Source organism: Rana temporaria, chromosome 5 (assembly GCF_905171775.1).
Source record: "Rana temporaria chromosome 5, aRanTem1.1, whole genome shotgun sequence".
NCBI lineage: Eukaryota > Metazoa > Chordata > Amphibia > Anura > Ranidae > Rana > Rana temporaria.
The window spans coordinates 241,958,656-241,975,120 of record NC_053493.1 but is presented as its reverse complement, the minus strand read 5'-3'; the positions used below and the strand labels follow the sequence as shown (position 1 = coordinate 241,975,120).

The window sequence follows — 16,465 nt, the reverse complement described above, 5'->3', positions numbered from 1 at the left end:
ATCCTGGTAGCTCCAGCATGGCCCAGAAGGGCATGGTACTCACTAATCTTAAGGATGGTAGTGGGAGACCCTTGGACTCTTCCTCTACGGCCAGACCTGCTATCGCAAGGTCCGATCCTCCACCCTGCCTTACGGCATCTAAATTTGACGGCCTGGAAGCTGAATCCCTGATTCTCAGGGGTAGAGGTCTGTCTCAGAAAGTAATCTCTACCCTAATCAGAGCCAGGAAACCGGTCTCGAGGGTGATTTATCACAGGGTCTGGAAGGCCTATGTAGGCTGGTGTGAGTCCAAGCTATGGCTTCCTCGCAAATTCACCATTGATAGAGTTTTAAGTTTTCTCCAGCTAGGAGTGGATAAAGGATTGGCATTAAGCACAATCAAAGGACAGATTTCTGCTCTGTCAGTGTGGTTTCAGCGGCTGCTGGCCACCCACTCGCTGGTTAAGACCTTCCTTCAAGGGGTCTTATGTATTAAACCTCCAGTTAAATCCCCGCTTTGCCCGTGGGATTTAAATCTTGTTCTGTCAAGTTTACAGAAACAACCGTTTGAGCCGTTGGCTGAAATTCCTTTGGTTTTACTGACAAGGAAGTTAGTATTTTTGGTCGCCATAGTTTCCGCAAGAAGAGTATCGGAACTGGCGGCCTTATCCTGTAAGGAACCATATCTTATTTTTCATAAGGACAGGGTCGTTCTCCGCCCTCATCCTTCCTTCCTACCGAAGGTTATATCCAGTTTTCATTTGAACCAGGATTTGGTATTACCATCCTTCTTCCCTAAACCTACTTCCAGAAAGGAAGGGTTGCTGCATACCTTGGATATTGTCAGGGCCATGAAGGCCTATCTTAAAGCTACAGAGAAGATCCGGAAAACAGATGTGTTGTTCATTTTACCGGATGGGCCCAAGAAGGGGCAGGCAGCTGCAAAGTCCACCATTTCTAGGTGGATTAAGCAATTAATCACTCAGGCCTACGGCTTGAAAGGGTTGCCTCCTCCAGTATCATTAAAGGCTCATTCTACTAGGGCCATGGGCGCCTCCTGGGCAGCACATCACCAGATCTCTATGGCTCAAGTTTGCAAGGCGGCAACCTGGTCTTCTGTCCACACGTTTACAAAATTCTACCAGTTGGACGTAAGAAGGAATTCTGATGCAGCCTTTGGGCAGGCAGTGCTGCAGGCTGCAGTTTGAGACCCTCGGATTCCGGGGGCTCCTCTTTTTTGAGTTAAATTTAAAATTTAAGATTATTTTTCTCAACTAAGTTGGATTTATTATGATTTGAGTATTTCTCTAAATTAAATCCTTTTGTCTTGGAGATGTTCTCCCTCCCCTCATTGTAAGCATTGCTTTGGGACATCCCATATAGTAATGAATGCCGCTCTGTGTCCCGTGATGTAACGATAAAGAAAAAGAGATTTTTAATACAGCTTACCTGTTAAATCTTTTTCTTGGAGTACATCACGGGACACAGAGCTCCCACCCCTCTTTTGAGGACCATTTTGGGAGGCATACTGCTTGCTACAAAACTGAGGTACTCCTCCTATGGGAGGGGGTTATATAGGGAGGGGCATTTCCTGTTTGAGATTGCCAGTGTCCATCACCTGAAGGTACTCCATATAACCCATATAGTAATGAATGCCGCTCTGTGTCCCGTGATGTACTCCAAGAAAAAGATTTTACAGGTAAGCTGTATTAAAAATCTCTTTTTTATAAACATGTGTTGCTCACACATATGCAGAATGTCAGCAAATGTCTCCTACCAGAGAAAGACTGAATATCTGTTTTGTCATTTCTGTTAAACATTACAGATTCCTGCAAACTATGACCTGTGTTCAATGTCATACTTCTTTTATTCATCACAGGCTATTTCACAGTCCTTGTCCTGATCACACCAATAAGATGCAACCCAACAATAAGCTTAACACTTGTATACAAATTTTGGTAAGTTCATTTTTTTTGTTATTAAACAAAATGTCACTCTAAATGACTTTTTAGGGTACAATTTGTGTTCATTTCCATGGACGTTTTTGGACGTTTTTACAGCCACTTTTCTGAGCTTTTTTTGCAGCTTAAAAACGGCTCTCCATGTTAGTCTATGGCCTCATGCCCACCATGACGTTTTTGAGCTGTAGATGGCTGAGCCGTTTTTAAGCTGCAAAAAAAAAAACAGGACCAGTGCGTTCTGAAGCTCCAGCCTTAGAGCTGTAAAAACGCTCAAAAAACGCTACCGCTGCGTTTTTGAGCTCCAGCTCAAAAAAAAAAAATAATTAAAATAAAAACATGGACAGGCGTTTTTAACCACTTCCCGCCCGGCCTATGGCCGATTTACGTCCGGGAAGTGGTTATGAAATCCTGACAGGACGTTCTAGAACGTCCTGCAGGATTTCATGCCGCGCGCGCCCGTGGGGGCGCGCATCGCGGCGATCGGTGATGCGGGGTGTCAGTCTGACACCCTGCATCTCCGATCTCGGTAAAGAGCCTCCGGCGGAGACTCTTTACCACGTGATCAGCCGTGTCCAACCACGGCTGATCACGATGTAAACAGGAAGAGCCGTCGATGGCTCTTCCTCACTCGCGTCTGACAGACGCGAGAAGAGGATAGCCGATCGGCGGCTCTCCTGACAGGGGGGGTTAGCGCTGATTGTTTATCAGCGCAGCCCCCCCTCGGATCGCCACACTGGACCACCAGGGATGCCCACCCTGGAGCACCAGGGTGGGCAAAAAAAAAAAAAAGCCAAAAAAAAAAAAAAAAGTCTAAAAAATAAATAAAAAAAAAAACATAAAGAAAAAAGATGCCAGTCAGTGCCCACAAATGGGCACTGACTGGCAACAATCAGTGCTGCCACCCCAGTGTCCATCAGCGCCACCCCAGTGTCCATCAGTGCCACCCCACAGTGCCCATCCATGCCCAGTGCCCACCTAGCAGTGCCCATCTGTGCCACCCATAAGTATCCATCAGTGCCGCCCATGAGTGCCCATCTGTGCCGCCTATGAGTGCCCAGTGCCGCCCATGAGTGCCCATCAGTGCCGCCTATGTGTGCCCATCAGTGCCGCCTATGTGTGCCCATCAGTGCCGCCTATGTGTGCCCATCAGTGCCGCCTATGTGTGCCCATCAGTGCCGCCTATGTGTGCCCATCAGTGTCGCATACCAGCGCCGCCAATCAGTGCCACCTCATCTGTGCCCGTCAGTACTACCTCATCGATGTCCATCAGTGCCATCTCATCGGTGCCCATTAGTGCCGCCATATCAGTGCCCGTAATTGAAAGAGAAAACTTATTTACAAAAAAATTAACAGAAAAAAATAAAAACATAATTTTTTTTCCAAATTTTCAGCCTTTTTTTAGTTGTTGCGCAAAAAAAAAAAATCGCAGAGGTGATCAAATACCACCAAAAGAAAGCTCTATTTGTGGGGAAAAAAGGACGCCAATTTTGTTTGGGTACAGTGTAGCATGACCGCGCAATTGCCATTCAAAGTGCGACAGTGCTGAAAGCTGAAAATTGGCTTGGGCGGGAAGCTGCGTAAGTACCTGGTATGGAAGTGGTTAAGCAGTAAAAAAGGCTAAAAAAAGTGGCTGTAAAAACGTCCATGGAAATGAAGCCTTATTTTGTGATTTTAAAAAAAGATGGTTTATGTGCTAGTATTTGAATGATTTTACAATATTATTTACCAGGATGTTTGCTTAGTTTACCATAAACTGTAAATGAATGTTTTAGGCATTCACTCAGCCTTCACAAATAATCCTAATTTTACCTAATATGTATATTTCCTATGATTGTCGGCTCCATCTAGGAACCATAATGTTGTATTTCCCCGATTGAGGTATTGCAGGAAAATGGCTAATTTTGATAACTACAGTAGATGGAGCTGACAATCACAGGAAATACTGTAAACATATTATGTAAAATATGGGTTTTAATCATGACAGCCAAGAAAATGCTTGAGACATTCAGGCAGCAAATGTTGTTATAAATAGACCATGTGGTACCTGATAAGCTTTGTACCTATGACACATAATAGTACCATGGAGGGAATAAAGTCATTTTTTGCTCCCTTTGATGTAGAATCTAAAAATAAAAAAAAATTGTTGCATTTGTTATGCTGTGTTACTGTTTGTGCTCCATTTCAGGACAAGGCACAGAAAGATGTCCATCTTTTACCAAATCTGGTATCCTCAGAAACTGTTAAAAATGCAAGAAACAGCCAATCAAAATATAAAAACATTCAAGTGGTCTATAAAGATAATATCACTACAATCGTAATGAAGCGGCCAGAGAAAAAAAATGCATTAAGTATGGAGGTAATGTAACATTGACCTATTTTACTTACTGCATATGCTGGTAATATCATGTTTTCTTTTTTATTGTGATTTTTTTTTTTTTTTTTTTTCATTTGGTGCTGCAGTTAATAAAACAAGGTGATTTTTTTTTTTCTCTAAGGATTTTTCCTTGGCTTTTGTTTGATGTGTGTTGCCTTCCAATGCTCCTTGCTGCAAAGGCCAGTTATAGGTGAGGGAAGTGACACTTTGTTTGTATGACTTAGTACTTGGTGGAGAAACCCTTGTTGGCAAGCACAGAGGTAAGACGTTACCAGGTTTGCACACATCCCAGGAGGGATTTTGGATCACTCTTCTTAACAGATCTTCTATAAATCCTTAACCACTTAAGACCCGGACCATTATGCAGGTTAAGGACCTTGCCCCTTTTTGCGATTCGGCACTGCGTCGCTTTAACTGACCATTGCATGGTCGTGCAACGTGGCTCTCAAACAAAATTGGCATCCTTTTTTTCCCTACAAATAGAGCTTTCTTTTGGTGGTATTTGATCACCTCTGCGGTTTTTATTTTTTGCGCTATAAACAAATATTTTTTACTTTTTGCTATAATAAATATCCCCCAAAAATATATAAAAAAACTTTTTTAGGCCGATACGTATTCTTCTACATATTTTTGGTAAAAAAATTGCAATAAGCGTTTATCGATTGGTTTGCGCAACATTTATAGCGTTTACAAAATAGGGGATAGTTTTATTGCATTTTTATTAATATTTTTTTTTTTACTACTAATGGCGGTGATCAGCGATTTTTTTATCGTGACTGTGACATTATGGCGGACACATCGGACAATTTTGACACATTTGTGGGACCATTGTCATTTTCACAGCAAAAAGAGCAATAAAAATGTGTGTTTACTGTGAAAATGACAATTGCAGTTAGTAGTCAACCACTAGGGGGCACTGTAGGGGTTAAGTGTGACCTCCATATGTGTTTCTAACTTTAGGGGGCAGGGCTGGACATGTGACGTCAGTGATCGTCTTTCCCTATATCAGGGAACAGACAATCAGTGACACTGCCACAATGAAGAACGGGGAAGGTGTGTTTACACACACCTCTCCCATTTCTCCAGCTCCGGTGACTGATCGCGGGACACCGGCAGCGATCGGGTCCGCGGGCGCGGAGCTTTGGACCGGGTCGCGAGTGGTTAAGCTTTGGACCGGGTCGCGAGTGGTTAAGGTTTCTTGGCTGTCGCCTAGCAACTCAAAGTTTCAGCTCCCTCCATAAATGTTCTATAGGATTAAGGCCTAGAGACTGGCTAGACCACTCCATGACCTTAATGTGCTTCTTTTTGGGCCACTCCTTTGTTGCCTTGGCGGCATGTTTTGGGTCCTTGTCATGCTGGAAGACCCATCCACGACCCATGTTCAGTGTTCTGGCTGAGGGAAGAAGGTTCTCATTTAAGATTTTACAATACACGGCCCCTTCTATTGGCCCCTCAATTTAGCAAAGTCAGCCTGTACCTTTAGCAGAGAAACAGCCCCAAAGCATAATGTTTCCACCTCCATGCTTGACTGTAGGGATGGTGTTCTTCTGCAGATTTGTCCTCTGAACCAGCAGTGCTCCGTAAGCGTTCAAGGGACTACACAAGCAGTCAGGTAGAAAGATGCAGAGCGGTGCTTGAGTTGGTCTGCTTAGGGGACAGGAGCCACACTGGGGCAGAGATTCTGGCAGCTCTACAGGGGCAGGCTCTGAGGTGGTTGACGCCATGCCAGCTTTAGCCAGGAATGGTTGTATGCGACAATGGCACCAACTTTCTCTCCACCCTTCGAAAGGGACACTTGACCCATGTTCCATGTTTGGCACACATCCTGAATTTGGTGGTGCAGCGGTTCTTGAGCAGGTACCCAGGCTTACAGGATCTCCTGAGGCAGGCCAGAAAAGTCTGTGGTCATTTTCGCCAGTCATACAATACCAGTGCTCGGCTGGCTGACATTCAAAGAGAATACAACCTGCCCACCAACCGCCTCGTTTGTGACATGCCCACCAGGCAATGGCAATGCTGCAACAGCTGCACACACAGCAGAGGGCCATTAATGAGTACCTGTATACCTGTATAGTATATTAGTTGTTGACATATAAGTGGGATCTTTTTTCGAACAGGGGGTATGCCAGCTCCTAGACAATTTTCCCACTGGTTCCAATATATGTGGGGCAATCACGGGTCTGTAGCTGGGAGTCTTTGCCTTCGTAGATCCGGAATGTGAACACATATCCAGTGGCTTGATCACATAATTTATTTAATTTCAACCCATACCTGGCTCTCTTGCTTGGTATATACTGCTTGAAGTGCAGTCGGCCAGTGAAATGTATGAGGGACTTGTCCACACAAATGTTTTGGTCTGGGATAAAAACTTCTCTAAATTGCTGGGAAAAGGAATTGATAAGGGGGCGTAGCTTGTACAATTTGTCGTGGTTGGGATGATCTCGTGGAGGGCACTGTGAATTGTCATTGAAGTGTAGAAAATGCATAATCATGTCGTATATTGTCCTGGACATGACAGTGGAATATATGGTCATGTGGTGGATGGGGTTTGTGGACCAATATGCATGGACTTCGTTCTTCGTTTCATATTAAACGTAAGGCCCAAAAACAATTAAAATTCATCCAGTGTTAAACGTCGCCACTGGAAAATGTGGGCGTAGGATGAAATGAGGTTGGCAGCAATAAATTGGAATGCGTACAAATTCGTTTGATCCACCATATTCTGCAGCAAATCTTGTTGGAAAAATAAACAAAAATAATCGAATTGAGAAGAATTCGTAGTGTCGGGCTGTGCAGTGAAAGGGGGGATGATAGCGGATCCTGAGTTGGCAGGCAACCATAAGGTGTTTGCCAGGGCATCAGGAAGGTAGGACTGGGGCTAGATTCTTCAGGTTGGGCGTGTATTTCCAGTACGTGTACTGGGCTCCTCTTCCTGGCGTCTGGCACTGGGCAGATCTCCTGATCTTGGTCCTGATCTCATTCTTTTGGGAGGGACGGTTTCCTCCGCTGACTCAGACTCTGATCCACTATCCTCCACTGGCTCGTATTTCAAACCAGAATCGGATGATGGGAGCTCCCCGCTGCTCTCATCATCCGACATGGTAAGAATGGCATATGCCCCCTCAGGTGTGTAAAACTTTTGGGACATTATGGCAGTGTAAAATAAATAAAGTAAAATGAACAATAATTTTATTTTTTAAAGCGCCCCTGTCCCTGTGAGCTTGCATACAGTATCGAACGCATACGTAAGTCCCGCCCACATATGAAAACAGTGTTCAAACCACACATGTGAGGTATGTCAGCGAACGTTAGAGCGAGAGCAATAATTTTGGCCCTAAACCTCCTCTGTAACTTAAAACATGTAACCAGTAAAAATATTTAAAGCGTTGCCTATGGGGATTTTTGAGTAGCGAAGTTTGGCGAACTTCATCTTTCACATTAAGCAAAAACATTGGGCTAACTTTATTGGGGTTTTTTTAAGCACAAAACAGTTTTTTCCGTAAAAAAAAACGCGTTAGAAAAATTGCTTTGCAAATACCATGCAATATAAAAAGACAACGACCACCATTGTATTCTCTAAGGTCTTTGCTAAAAAAAACATATATAATGTTTTGGGGTTCTATGTAATTTTCTAGCAAATAAATGATGATTTTTACATGTAGGAGAGAAATGTCAGAATTGACCTGGGTGCTCCAGAATGCCTGAAGGTGCTCCCTGCATGTTGGGCCTCTGTATATGGCCACGCTGTGTAAAAGTCTTACACATGTGGTATCGCCATACTTGGGAGGAATAGCAGAATGTGTTTTGGGGTGTAATTTGTGGTATGCATATGCTGTGTGTGTGAGAAATAACCCGCTAATATGACAATTTTGTGAAAAAAAATTAAAGAAAAAAAATCTTGATTTTGCAAAGAATTGTGGGAAAAATTACAACTTCAAAAAACTCACGATACCTCTTTCTAAATACCTTGGAATGTCTTCTTTCCAAAAAGGTGTCATTTGGGGGGTATTTGTACTTTTCTGGCATGTTAGGGTCTCAAGAATTGAGATAGGCCGTCATTACTTTAGGTTTGATCTATAACTTTCACAAAGACCAAATAATATACACCAATTATTTTTACCAAAGATATTTATGAAGAAAAATTACTAATTTGCTAAATTTTATAACAGAAACGAATACAATTTTATTTTACAGAATTTTCTGTCTTTTTTCTCTTATAGCGCAAAAAATAAAAAAAACAACGGTGATTAAATACCTATGGGAAAAAGGTGGAAATAAGGGCCGTCTAATTGAGCCACCCCCACTGCGCGTAACTGGAGAATATAAGTGAAAATATAGTGATATTGATAATATAAATAAATAAATTAATAAATAAATATATGTGAGCTGCTGCTCTAAAAGTTAAACAATCAAAATGTAATATGCAAATACAGTGCTACCTGATGTGAAAAAAGGTATCAAATGTGATATTAAGCAGCGCTCAAGAGAATCAAATAAATAAAAAAAAAAAAAAAAAAACACACATATAATATTGCTAGACTATTAAGTGAAAAATAATGAGTGATCCACCCTCTATGTGAAACAATATATCAGTGTCAAAAAATAGGTGTCAATAATACACCCAAAATAACAGGTTGGCAAAAAAAATCCATAAACTGATTGTGTGAACGTAAATGAAGTTCATAAATGGAGAACAGAAGAAATCCCTTCACGATCTTCAGACAGTGCTTTCACCACACCACAGTGACTGCGTGATTCCACCACCCATCAGAATGCAAACTCACCACAATAAATGGCCTGACACTCTCGTGTTAAGGCACACAGGCTTTTTAACTGAACCACTCAGTTTAATTGATGGAACTCCCTCTTTGGAAACTGGAGCACTCAGTTAAATAAATGGAGATCCGTTGGAAAAAGGAAAAACTCCAAGATGACAGCCACATGTATAATGAAGAGAGAGAGCACAATAGTGTGATATTGCAACACAACTTTTAATAAAAACACTAAAAATCTCCCAAAAGATGCACTCACAAAAATGACTCTTGTCATAAGCAGTAATTAAATCCAAACATCACACGGTGTAAACACAAACGAAAATTTTCCTCCAGGTGAACCAGTGGTCACGGCGGACCAACAAATAGCCCAGGTTTACTCACAGCCCTATGAAGGTGTACTGGAGTCGCTCTTCAGATGACTATATTGGTGACAGATGGACCGTTCCACGCCCGACCAGTTCAGTTTAAGGTATGCGGTTGTAACTTAGTACCCACGCCCCGACATGTTTCATCATACTGATTTAATCATGGGGATGCTTACCAGATGTCACATGCCGCTATATGTAACTGCCAAGGTCCCCCCCTCACTTGCACATTGGTGCACGCCTTCTGTTCATTACAAGCATCAGCTGTGTGGACAAACGTCCCACTCAGCTGTGCTGGCATGCAAGTGTGCAGCTCTGACCAAACAGAGCAGCATAATCATGTGTGCGAGGTGGAGGCCCCCAGTGGTGACGTCGGTGTACTACACCTAATCACACTGCCTGTATTCAATGAGGTGTCTATCACCAGTGGTCAAACTGGTGTATGACACCCATTCCCACTGCCTATATTTGATACAGTGTCTAACCCCAGTGGTGAAACTGGTGTATGACACCCATCAAGCATAGAGTGTACTGCAAACTGAAAGAAGGGGGATATCCCTCTAAGAAATAACTAACAGCCATTCGGGTGTCCCCATGACCACGAGTCACCTCCAGGTCTATACAAACACGATCTAACAGTGTAAAGTCAGAAACACAAAGTACAATATCTCTCATTAATCTAAAGTGAGAGCATAATACATGGTTATATGAATCTAAAAAAGAATATATATTATTCTATGGAAGTCATTAATTTTTTGTCGAATAGACAGATTAATGCAGAATCAGTTTTCTCCACCAACCAGGAAATGGCAGAGTGTGAGGAAGACTATCCAGGAACTCTGAAAGCTTTAGAGAACCTATTAGAAAAACAGGTCAAAGCCTGGTGGGACGTGTTCACCTTTGAACACTATAACAAGGAGGGTCTTATTTTCAGAAGCTTGAGGTGGGAGGTGACACCTCAAGACGGTTTAACCGACACTAAGTACATGACCGAATGGTTAAGTTTTTTCAATAAAGCAGGGAAAGAGTTGCAGAATTTAGTTCTTAAAAGGAAAGAAATCAAACTGGCCCTACTGAATGAAAAAATTCAGGTTTTACGAAATAAATTGGAACCAATTAAAGAAACCAGTTTAATAAAGGATTTTAATGTTAATATGAAAAAGAAACTGGAAAAAATTGACAGAGAAACACAGAAAAGGAAAGTCAAAAAATTCAATAGGGATTCGGAGGACTTTAAGAATAATATAATTTATGCTTGGCAAAGCACAGGAATCATTAACAATGATATTGATGAGGAAGCCACTGTGGCCTCACAACAACCATCAAGAATCCTGGATGCTATACCCAAGAAGGAAACTACTGTTAAACAGAGCACCAACAATAATAAAAAATCGAAGCTTGATCGGAGCTCATCGAATCAAGCTCGAGGAAGTGGTAGTAACACTGGTAAAAAAGATCAATATGCCTCTCAACAGGCATCACCTGGACCTTCAAGGCAGGAGAGAAATGGACAACAGTATGGCTATCAATATCAGTCCCCACGGACACCACAATTTTATGGGAGGAAAGATCAGTTTAATTACCCTCCACAACATAATTACCAACAGTGGTCCCACCATCCGCCCCCTCCAGGATACTATCCAGGACCAGAGTATGGGCATATGGGCAATAGATATCAACCTCTGGCAGAGGACTATCATAATGGATACTACTCTCAACAGCCTTTTTTAGGGCATCGGGGGAGGGGGGGGAGAGGTGGGACTCCGAGGAGGAACTCACAGACCAGGAACAACAAAGGAGGAGACAAGCATGTCGTTCCGAAATTTCCGCAAAGAGGACCAGAAACATATCAAAGAGAAGACGTGGATGCAGGGCAGGCCGAAGGAAACAATCCCAAAAAAAGAATGAGGGAGGTGGAACCACAGGAATATACAACCTGAGTAAGGTGACGTTGAGCCCGAAAGAGCTCAATATCCTCAACACGGGTTTAAAGTGTGCTCCTAGAAGAACAATGAATAAATTTGACGTCTATATAGACACACACAAATTTGTCAGGACTCTGAATTTGAAAAAATACTTCTTGAGCCACCCTGTCACGTCTTCTATGAAAAGTACCATTGTGGCAACGAAAGTTGACAGTGGACTCAAGAATAAATCCTTATTTAATCCTCAGATTTCCAATAATCATTTTATAGAGGTTTTTAAACAGTTGGTACTCAAAGACATTGAGGAATTACCTGTGAAGAAGGGTGTGAATCCCCGCTATATTAAAGAAGGTATTGAATCTTTGGAGGATAAGAAGAATGTTGTGATCCGACCAGCGGACAAAGGGGGAGGGGTGGTGGTCCTGGATAAGGAGTTCTACTGCACCCAGTTGTCCAATATGCTGAGCGATACTTCTACATATAGAAAACTAGCATCAGACCCTACCGAACCATACAAGGTACAACTTGATGCGTTGGTAGATTGGGGCTATCATACTGGAGCTTTGAATCTGAAAGAGAAAAAGTACTTAGCTCCCTCAGTGTGTAGGATACCGGTGATCTACACTTTGCCTAAGATCCACAAAAATTAAATTATCCCACCTGCCCGACCAATAGTTAACGGGATTGGATCAGTCACAGCCAGATTGGGAGAATACCTTGACAGATTTCTCCAACTGAGTGTTTGCACAACCAAGGCGTATCTGAAAGACACCACCGACCTGCTACAGTCCCTAGACAAAGTGAGCATCAGGCCTGAAACAGACATCTTTTTGGTAACAGCTGACGTGGCATCACTGTATACCATTATTCAGCATGATGATGCGGCACTGGCGTTGAACTGGGCACTTAGCAGGAGGGATGATATACCGCATACTCAGAAGAAATTTATGGGACATGTATTAGAGTTCTGCATGTCCCATAATTATTTTTGGTTCGATGGCTCCTTCTTCTCCCAGCAGGTTGGCGTGACTATGGGGGCAAAGTTTGCCCCCAGCCTCGCCAACCTGTTCATGGCTGAGTGGGAGGACAGGCATGTTTTTCATAACCGGAGACCCCAATTATTATTTTATCGGAGATTTATAGATGATATTTTATTTATATGGGAAGGATCGCAGCAAGATGCACTAAAGTTTCTGGAAGACCTCAATAGTAATCCCAACAACATTAAATTGGAATATACAATTAGCGGAAATATGGTCAACTTTTTGGATGTCACTATTCAAAGAGAAGCAAATAAACTAAAGACTGAAGTCTTTTTCAAGCCAACTGATCGTAACAGTTATTTGTCCATTAATAGTGGACACCACCCAGCATTGATTAAAAATATCCCTAAGGGGCAATTTTTAAGAGTTCGTCGCAATTGCTCAGATGCCAACGATTATCTCTCACAAGCACAAACACTGAAGAATAAATTTGTTCAGAAGGGATATGATGAGCCAGCTCTGAACACAATGATTGAAGAAATTGCTGCTATCCCTAGAGAAAAATGCTTAGAGAAGAAGGTAGAACAGCCAAATAATAACCAACACCAATGGGGCTTCCTGTCTGGGTTTCATGCCCAATACAGGGAGGTAGAGGCTATCATCAAGAATCACTGGCACATCCTGGGGAAGGACAGACACTTTGCCGAAATACTTCCGAGTCAACCACGATTCATCTATAGGAGGGCTCCTAATTTCGGCGACAAGGTGGTCCACAAGATTCTAGATCCCCCAGATCAGCAGGCCCTCAGAATAGATTTCAAGGGGTTCTACTCGTGCAGGAAATGCATTTGTTGCAGAACTGTGCAGATAAGCAATAGAGGAAAACAACAGGTCACGAGCAGTGATGGGAAGATTTTCTCTATTAAAGAATTTATCACCTGCAACTCTTCTCATGTAGTATATTTGATTTGGTGCCCATGTGGACTACTTTATGTAGGAAGAACTAAGAGGTTATTGCGGATACGAGTGGCTGAACACCTGGCAAACATAAAGAAGGGCTTTGATTACCACAGTGTGTCAGTCCACTTTAAGGAAAAACATAACCAAGATCCTTCGCTAGCTCAGTTCTGTGGCATTGACTGCGTACACCCTTCATGGAGAGGTTCAAACAGGGTGAGAGATTTATCGCAGCGAGAAACTCAATGGATCTTTCTTTTAAAAAGTCAATTTCCGAGGGGCCTTAACATAGAGTTGGACGTGAACTGCTTCATCAGTAATGTTTAGACTAGGAGCAGGTTTTAAGGTGTACATATATATAGTATGGTCATGAATTATGTTGTTACAAGGGGGCCAGACAACTGGGCCACCCACTATGATCATGGGCTCTGTATGACTATATAATTAAATTTTTGTTATGCCATGCATATGGAGATGATGAAGTTCACCCACTTTAATTTGAACCATTGCATGTCTAAACTTGCCCATATTTATGTATATCTCGTTCAAAGTACATGCCCCAGTGTAAAATCGTTTTCCAGTTTATAAAATCTTTTTTAAAAATAATAATTTTTATATATATATATATATATATATAAAAAAATGTTTTTATTCATTTTGATTACCACCATTTTATTGAAATTTTATGATGGATAATAATATATGCAACTCTTCAATATAATTTTAGGAATACCGCCTATACTATATGTATTTAATTCAGTTTTATATATATTTATGGTTGATTATGTGTTTTTAGATTTTGGAATAATATATATTCTTTTTTAGATTCATATAACCATGTAGTATGCTCTCACTTTAGATTAATGAGAGATATTGTACTTTGTGTTTCTGACTTTACACTGTTAGATCGTGTTTGTATAGACCTGGAGGTGACTCGTGGTCATGGGGACACCCGAATGGCTGTTAGTTATTTCTTAGAGGGATATCCCCCTTCTTTCAGTTTGCAGTACACTCTATGCTTGATGGGTGTCATACACCAGTTTCACCACTGGGGTTAGACACTGTATCAAATATAGGCAGTGGGAATGGGTGTCATACACCAGTTTGACCACTGGTGATAGACACCTCATTGAATACAGGCAGTGTGATTAGGTGTAGTACACCGACGTCACCACTGGGGGCCTCCACCTCGCACACATGATTATGCTGCTCTGTTTGGTCAGAGCTGCACACTTGCATGCCAGCACAGCTGAGTGGGACGTTTGTCCACACAGCTGATGCTTGTAATGAACGGAAGGCGTGCACCAATGTGCAAGTGAGGGGGGGACCTTGGCAGTTACATATAGCGGCATGTGACATCTGGTAAGCATCCCCATGATTAAATCAGTATGATGAAACATGTTGGGGCGTGGGTACTAAGTTACAACCGCATACCTTAAACTGAACTGGTCGGGCGTGGAACGGTCCATCTGTCACCAATATAGTCATCTGAAGAGCGACTCCAGTACACCTTCATAGGGCTGTGAGTAAACCTGGGCTATTTGTTGGTCCGCCGTGACCACTGGTTCACCTGGAGGAAAATTTTCGTTTGTGTTTACACCGTGTGATGTTTGGATTTAATCACTGCTTATGACAAGAGTCATTTTTGTGAGTGCATCTTTTGGGAGATTTTTAGTGTTTTTATTAAAAGTTGTGTTGCAATATCACACTATTGTGCTCTCTCTCTTCATTATACATGTGGCTGTCATCTTGGAGTTTTTCCTTTTTCCAACGGATCTCCATTTATTTAACTGAGTGCTCCAGTTTCCAAAGAGGGAGTTCCATCAATTAAACTGAGTGGTTCAGTTAAAAAGCCTGTGTGCCTTAACACGAGAGTGTCAGGCCATTTATTGTGGTGAGTTTGCATTCTGATGGGTGGTGGAATCACGCAGTCACTGTGGTGTGGTGAAAGCACTGTCTGAAGATCGTGAAGGGATTTCTTCTGTTCTCCATTTATGAACTTCATTTACGTTCACACAATCAGTTTATGGATTTTTTTTGCCAACCTGTTATTTTGGGTGTATTATTGACACCTATTTTTTGACACTGATATATTGTTTCACATAGAGGGTGGATCACTCATTATTTTTCACTTAATAGTCTAGCAATATTATATGTGTGTTTTTTTTTTTTTTTTTTTTTTTTTTTATTTGATTCTCTTGAGCGCTGCTTAATATCACATTTGATACCTTTTTTCACATCAGGTAGCACTGTATTTGCATATTACATTTTGGGTGATTAAATACCACCAAAAGAAAGCTCTATTTGTGTGAAAAAAAAGGACAAAAATTTCATATGGGTACAGTGTTGTATAAGTAATTGTCATTCAAAATGTGAGAGCACCGAAAGCTGAAAATTGGTCTGGTTATTAAGGGGGTTTAAGTGCCCAGTTGTCAAGTGGTTAATATCCATACCAGACCTGAAGGGCCATTTTTTATTTAAAAAAATCCTGTTTTTTTTTTTTTTATGATTTTTATCTATATTGCAGAGATCCGACAATACATTACAGCTGCAAGCAGTTTTAAATGACATTATTTCTTTTAAAAATATATTTTTTCTGTGGTACTGTTATAAACATGGGAAATATGCTTTACTTTACAGGCAGACTAGGAGACCCCCCAGGCACGATGTTTAAAGGAATATTTAATTTTTATTGTTTCACTTTAGGCATTATTAAAATCGCTGCACCTGAAAAAACAGCAGTTTTTAAAACTTTTTTTTGCATTGATACATGTCCCCTGGGCAGGACCCAGGTCCCCAAACACTTTTTATGGCAATAACTTGCATATAAGCCTTTAAAATTAGCACTTTTGATTTTCACATTTGTGTCCCATAGACTTTACCAGGGTTCGAGTGTTCGCACACATTATTTGCCTGTTCGCATGTTCTGCTGCGAACTGAACTGGGGTCTGTTCGATTCATCCCTACTAGAGAGTTGTCATCACCCCTTGTGGTTAAAGGCAGCTCCTAAGAGCCAATTTCAATAGAACAGAAGGAGCTGTACAAATTTAAGATAATTATTTTATACAAGCACAAAGTTTAAAGACTAGGGCCCAGATTCACAGAGTGTGGGCGCACATTACGCCGCCGTAGCGCAAACGCCGTAC

General features: G+C 41.7%; 1 protein-coding gene across 1 annotated transcript in view; it reads left to right on the top strand.

Annotated features, from left to right (window-relative positions):
* Positions 1-16,465, top strand: part of LOC120940671 (enoyl-CoA delta isomerase 2-like) — a 50,416-nt gene that overhangs the window by 15,789 nt on the left and 18,162 nt on the right. Inside the window, exons 2-3 of the mRNA XM_040353652.1 lie at positions 1,859-1,937; positions 4,126-4,296. Of these exons, the coding sequence (XP_040209586.1) occupies positions 1,896-1,937; positions 4,126-4,296 (213 nt within the window). The 5' untranslated portion in view covers positions 1,859-1,895. The remainder of the gene's footprint in view (positions 1-1,858; positions 1,938-4,125; positions 4,297-16,465) is intronic.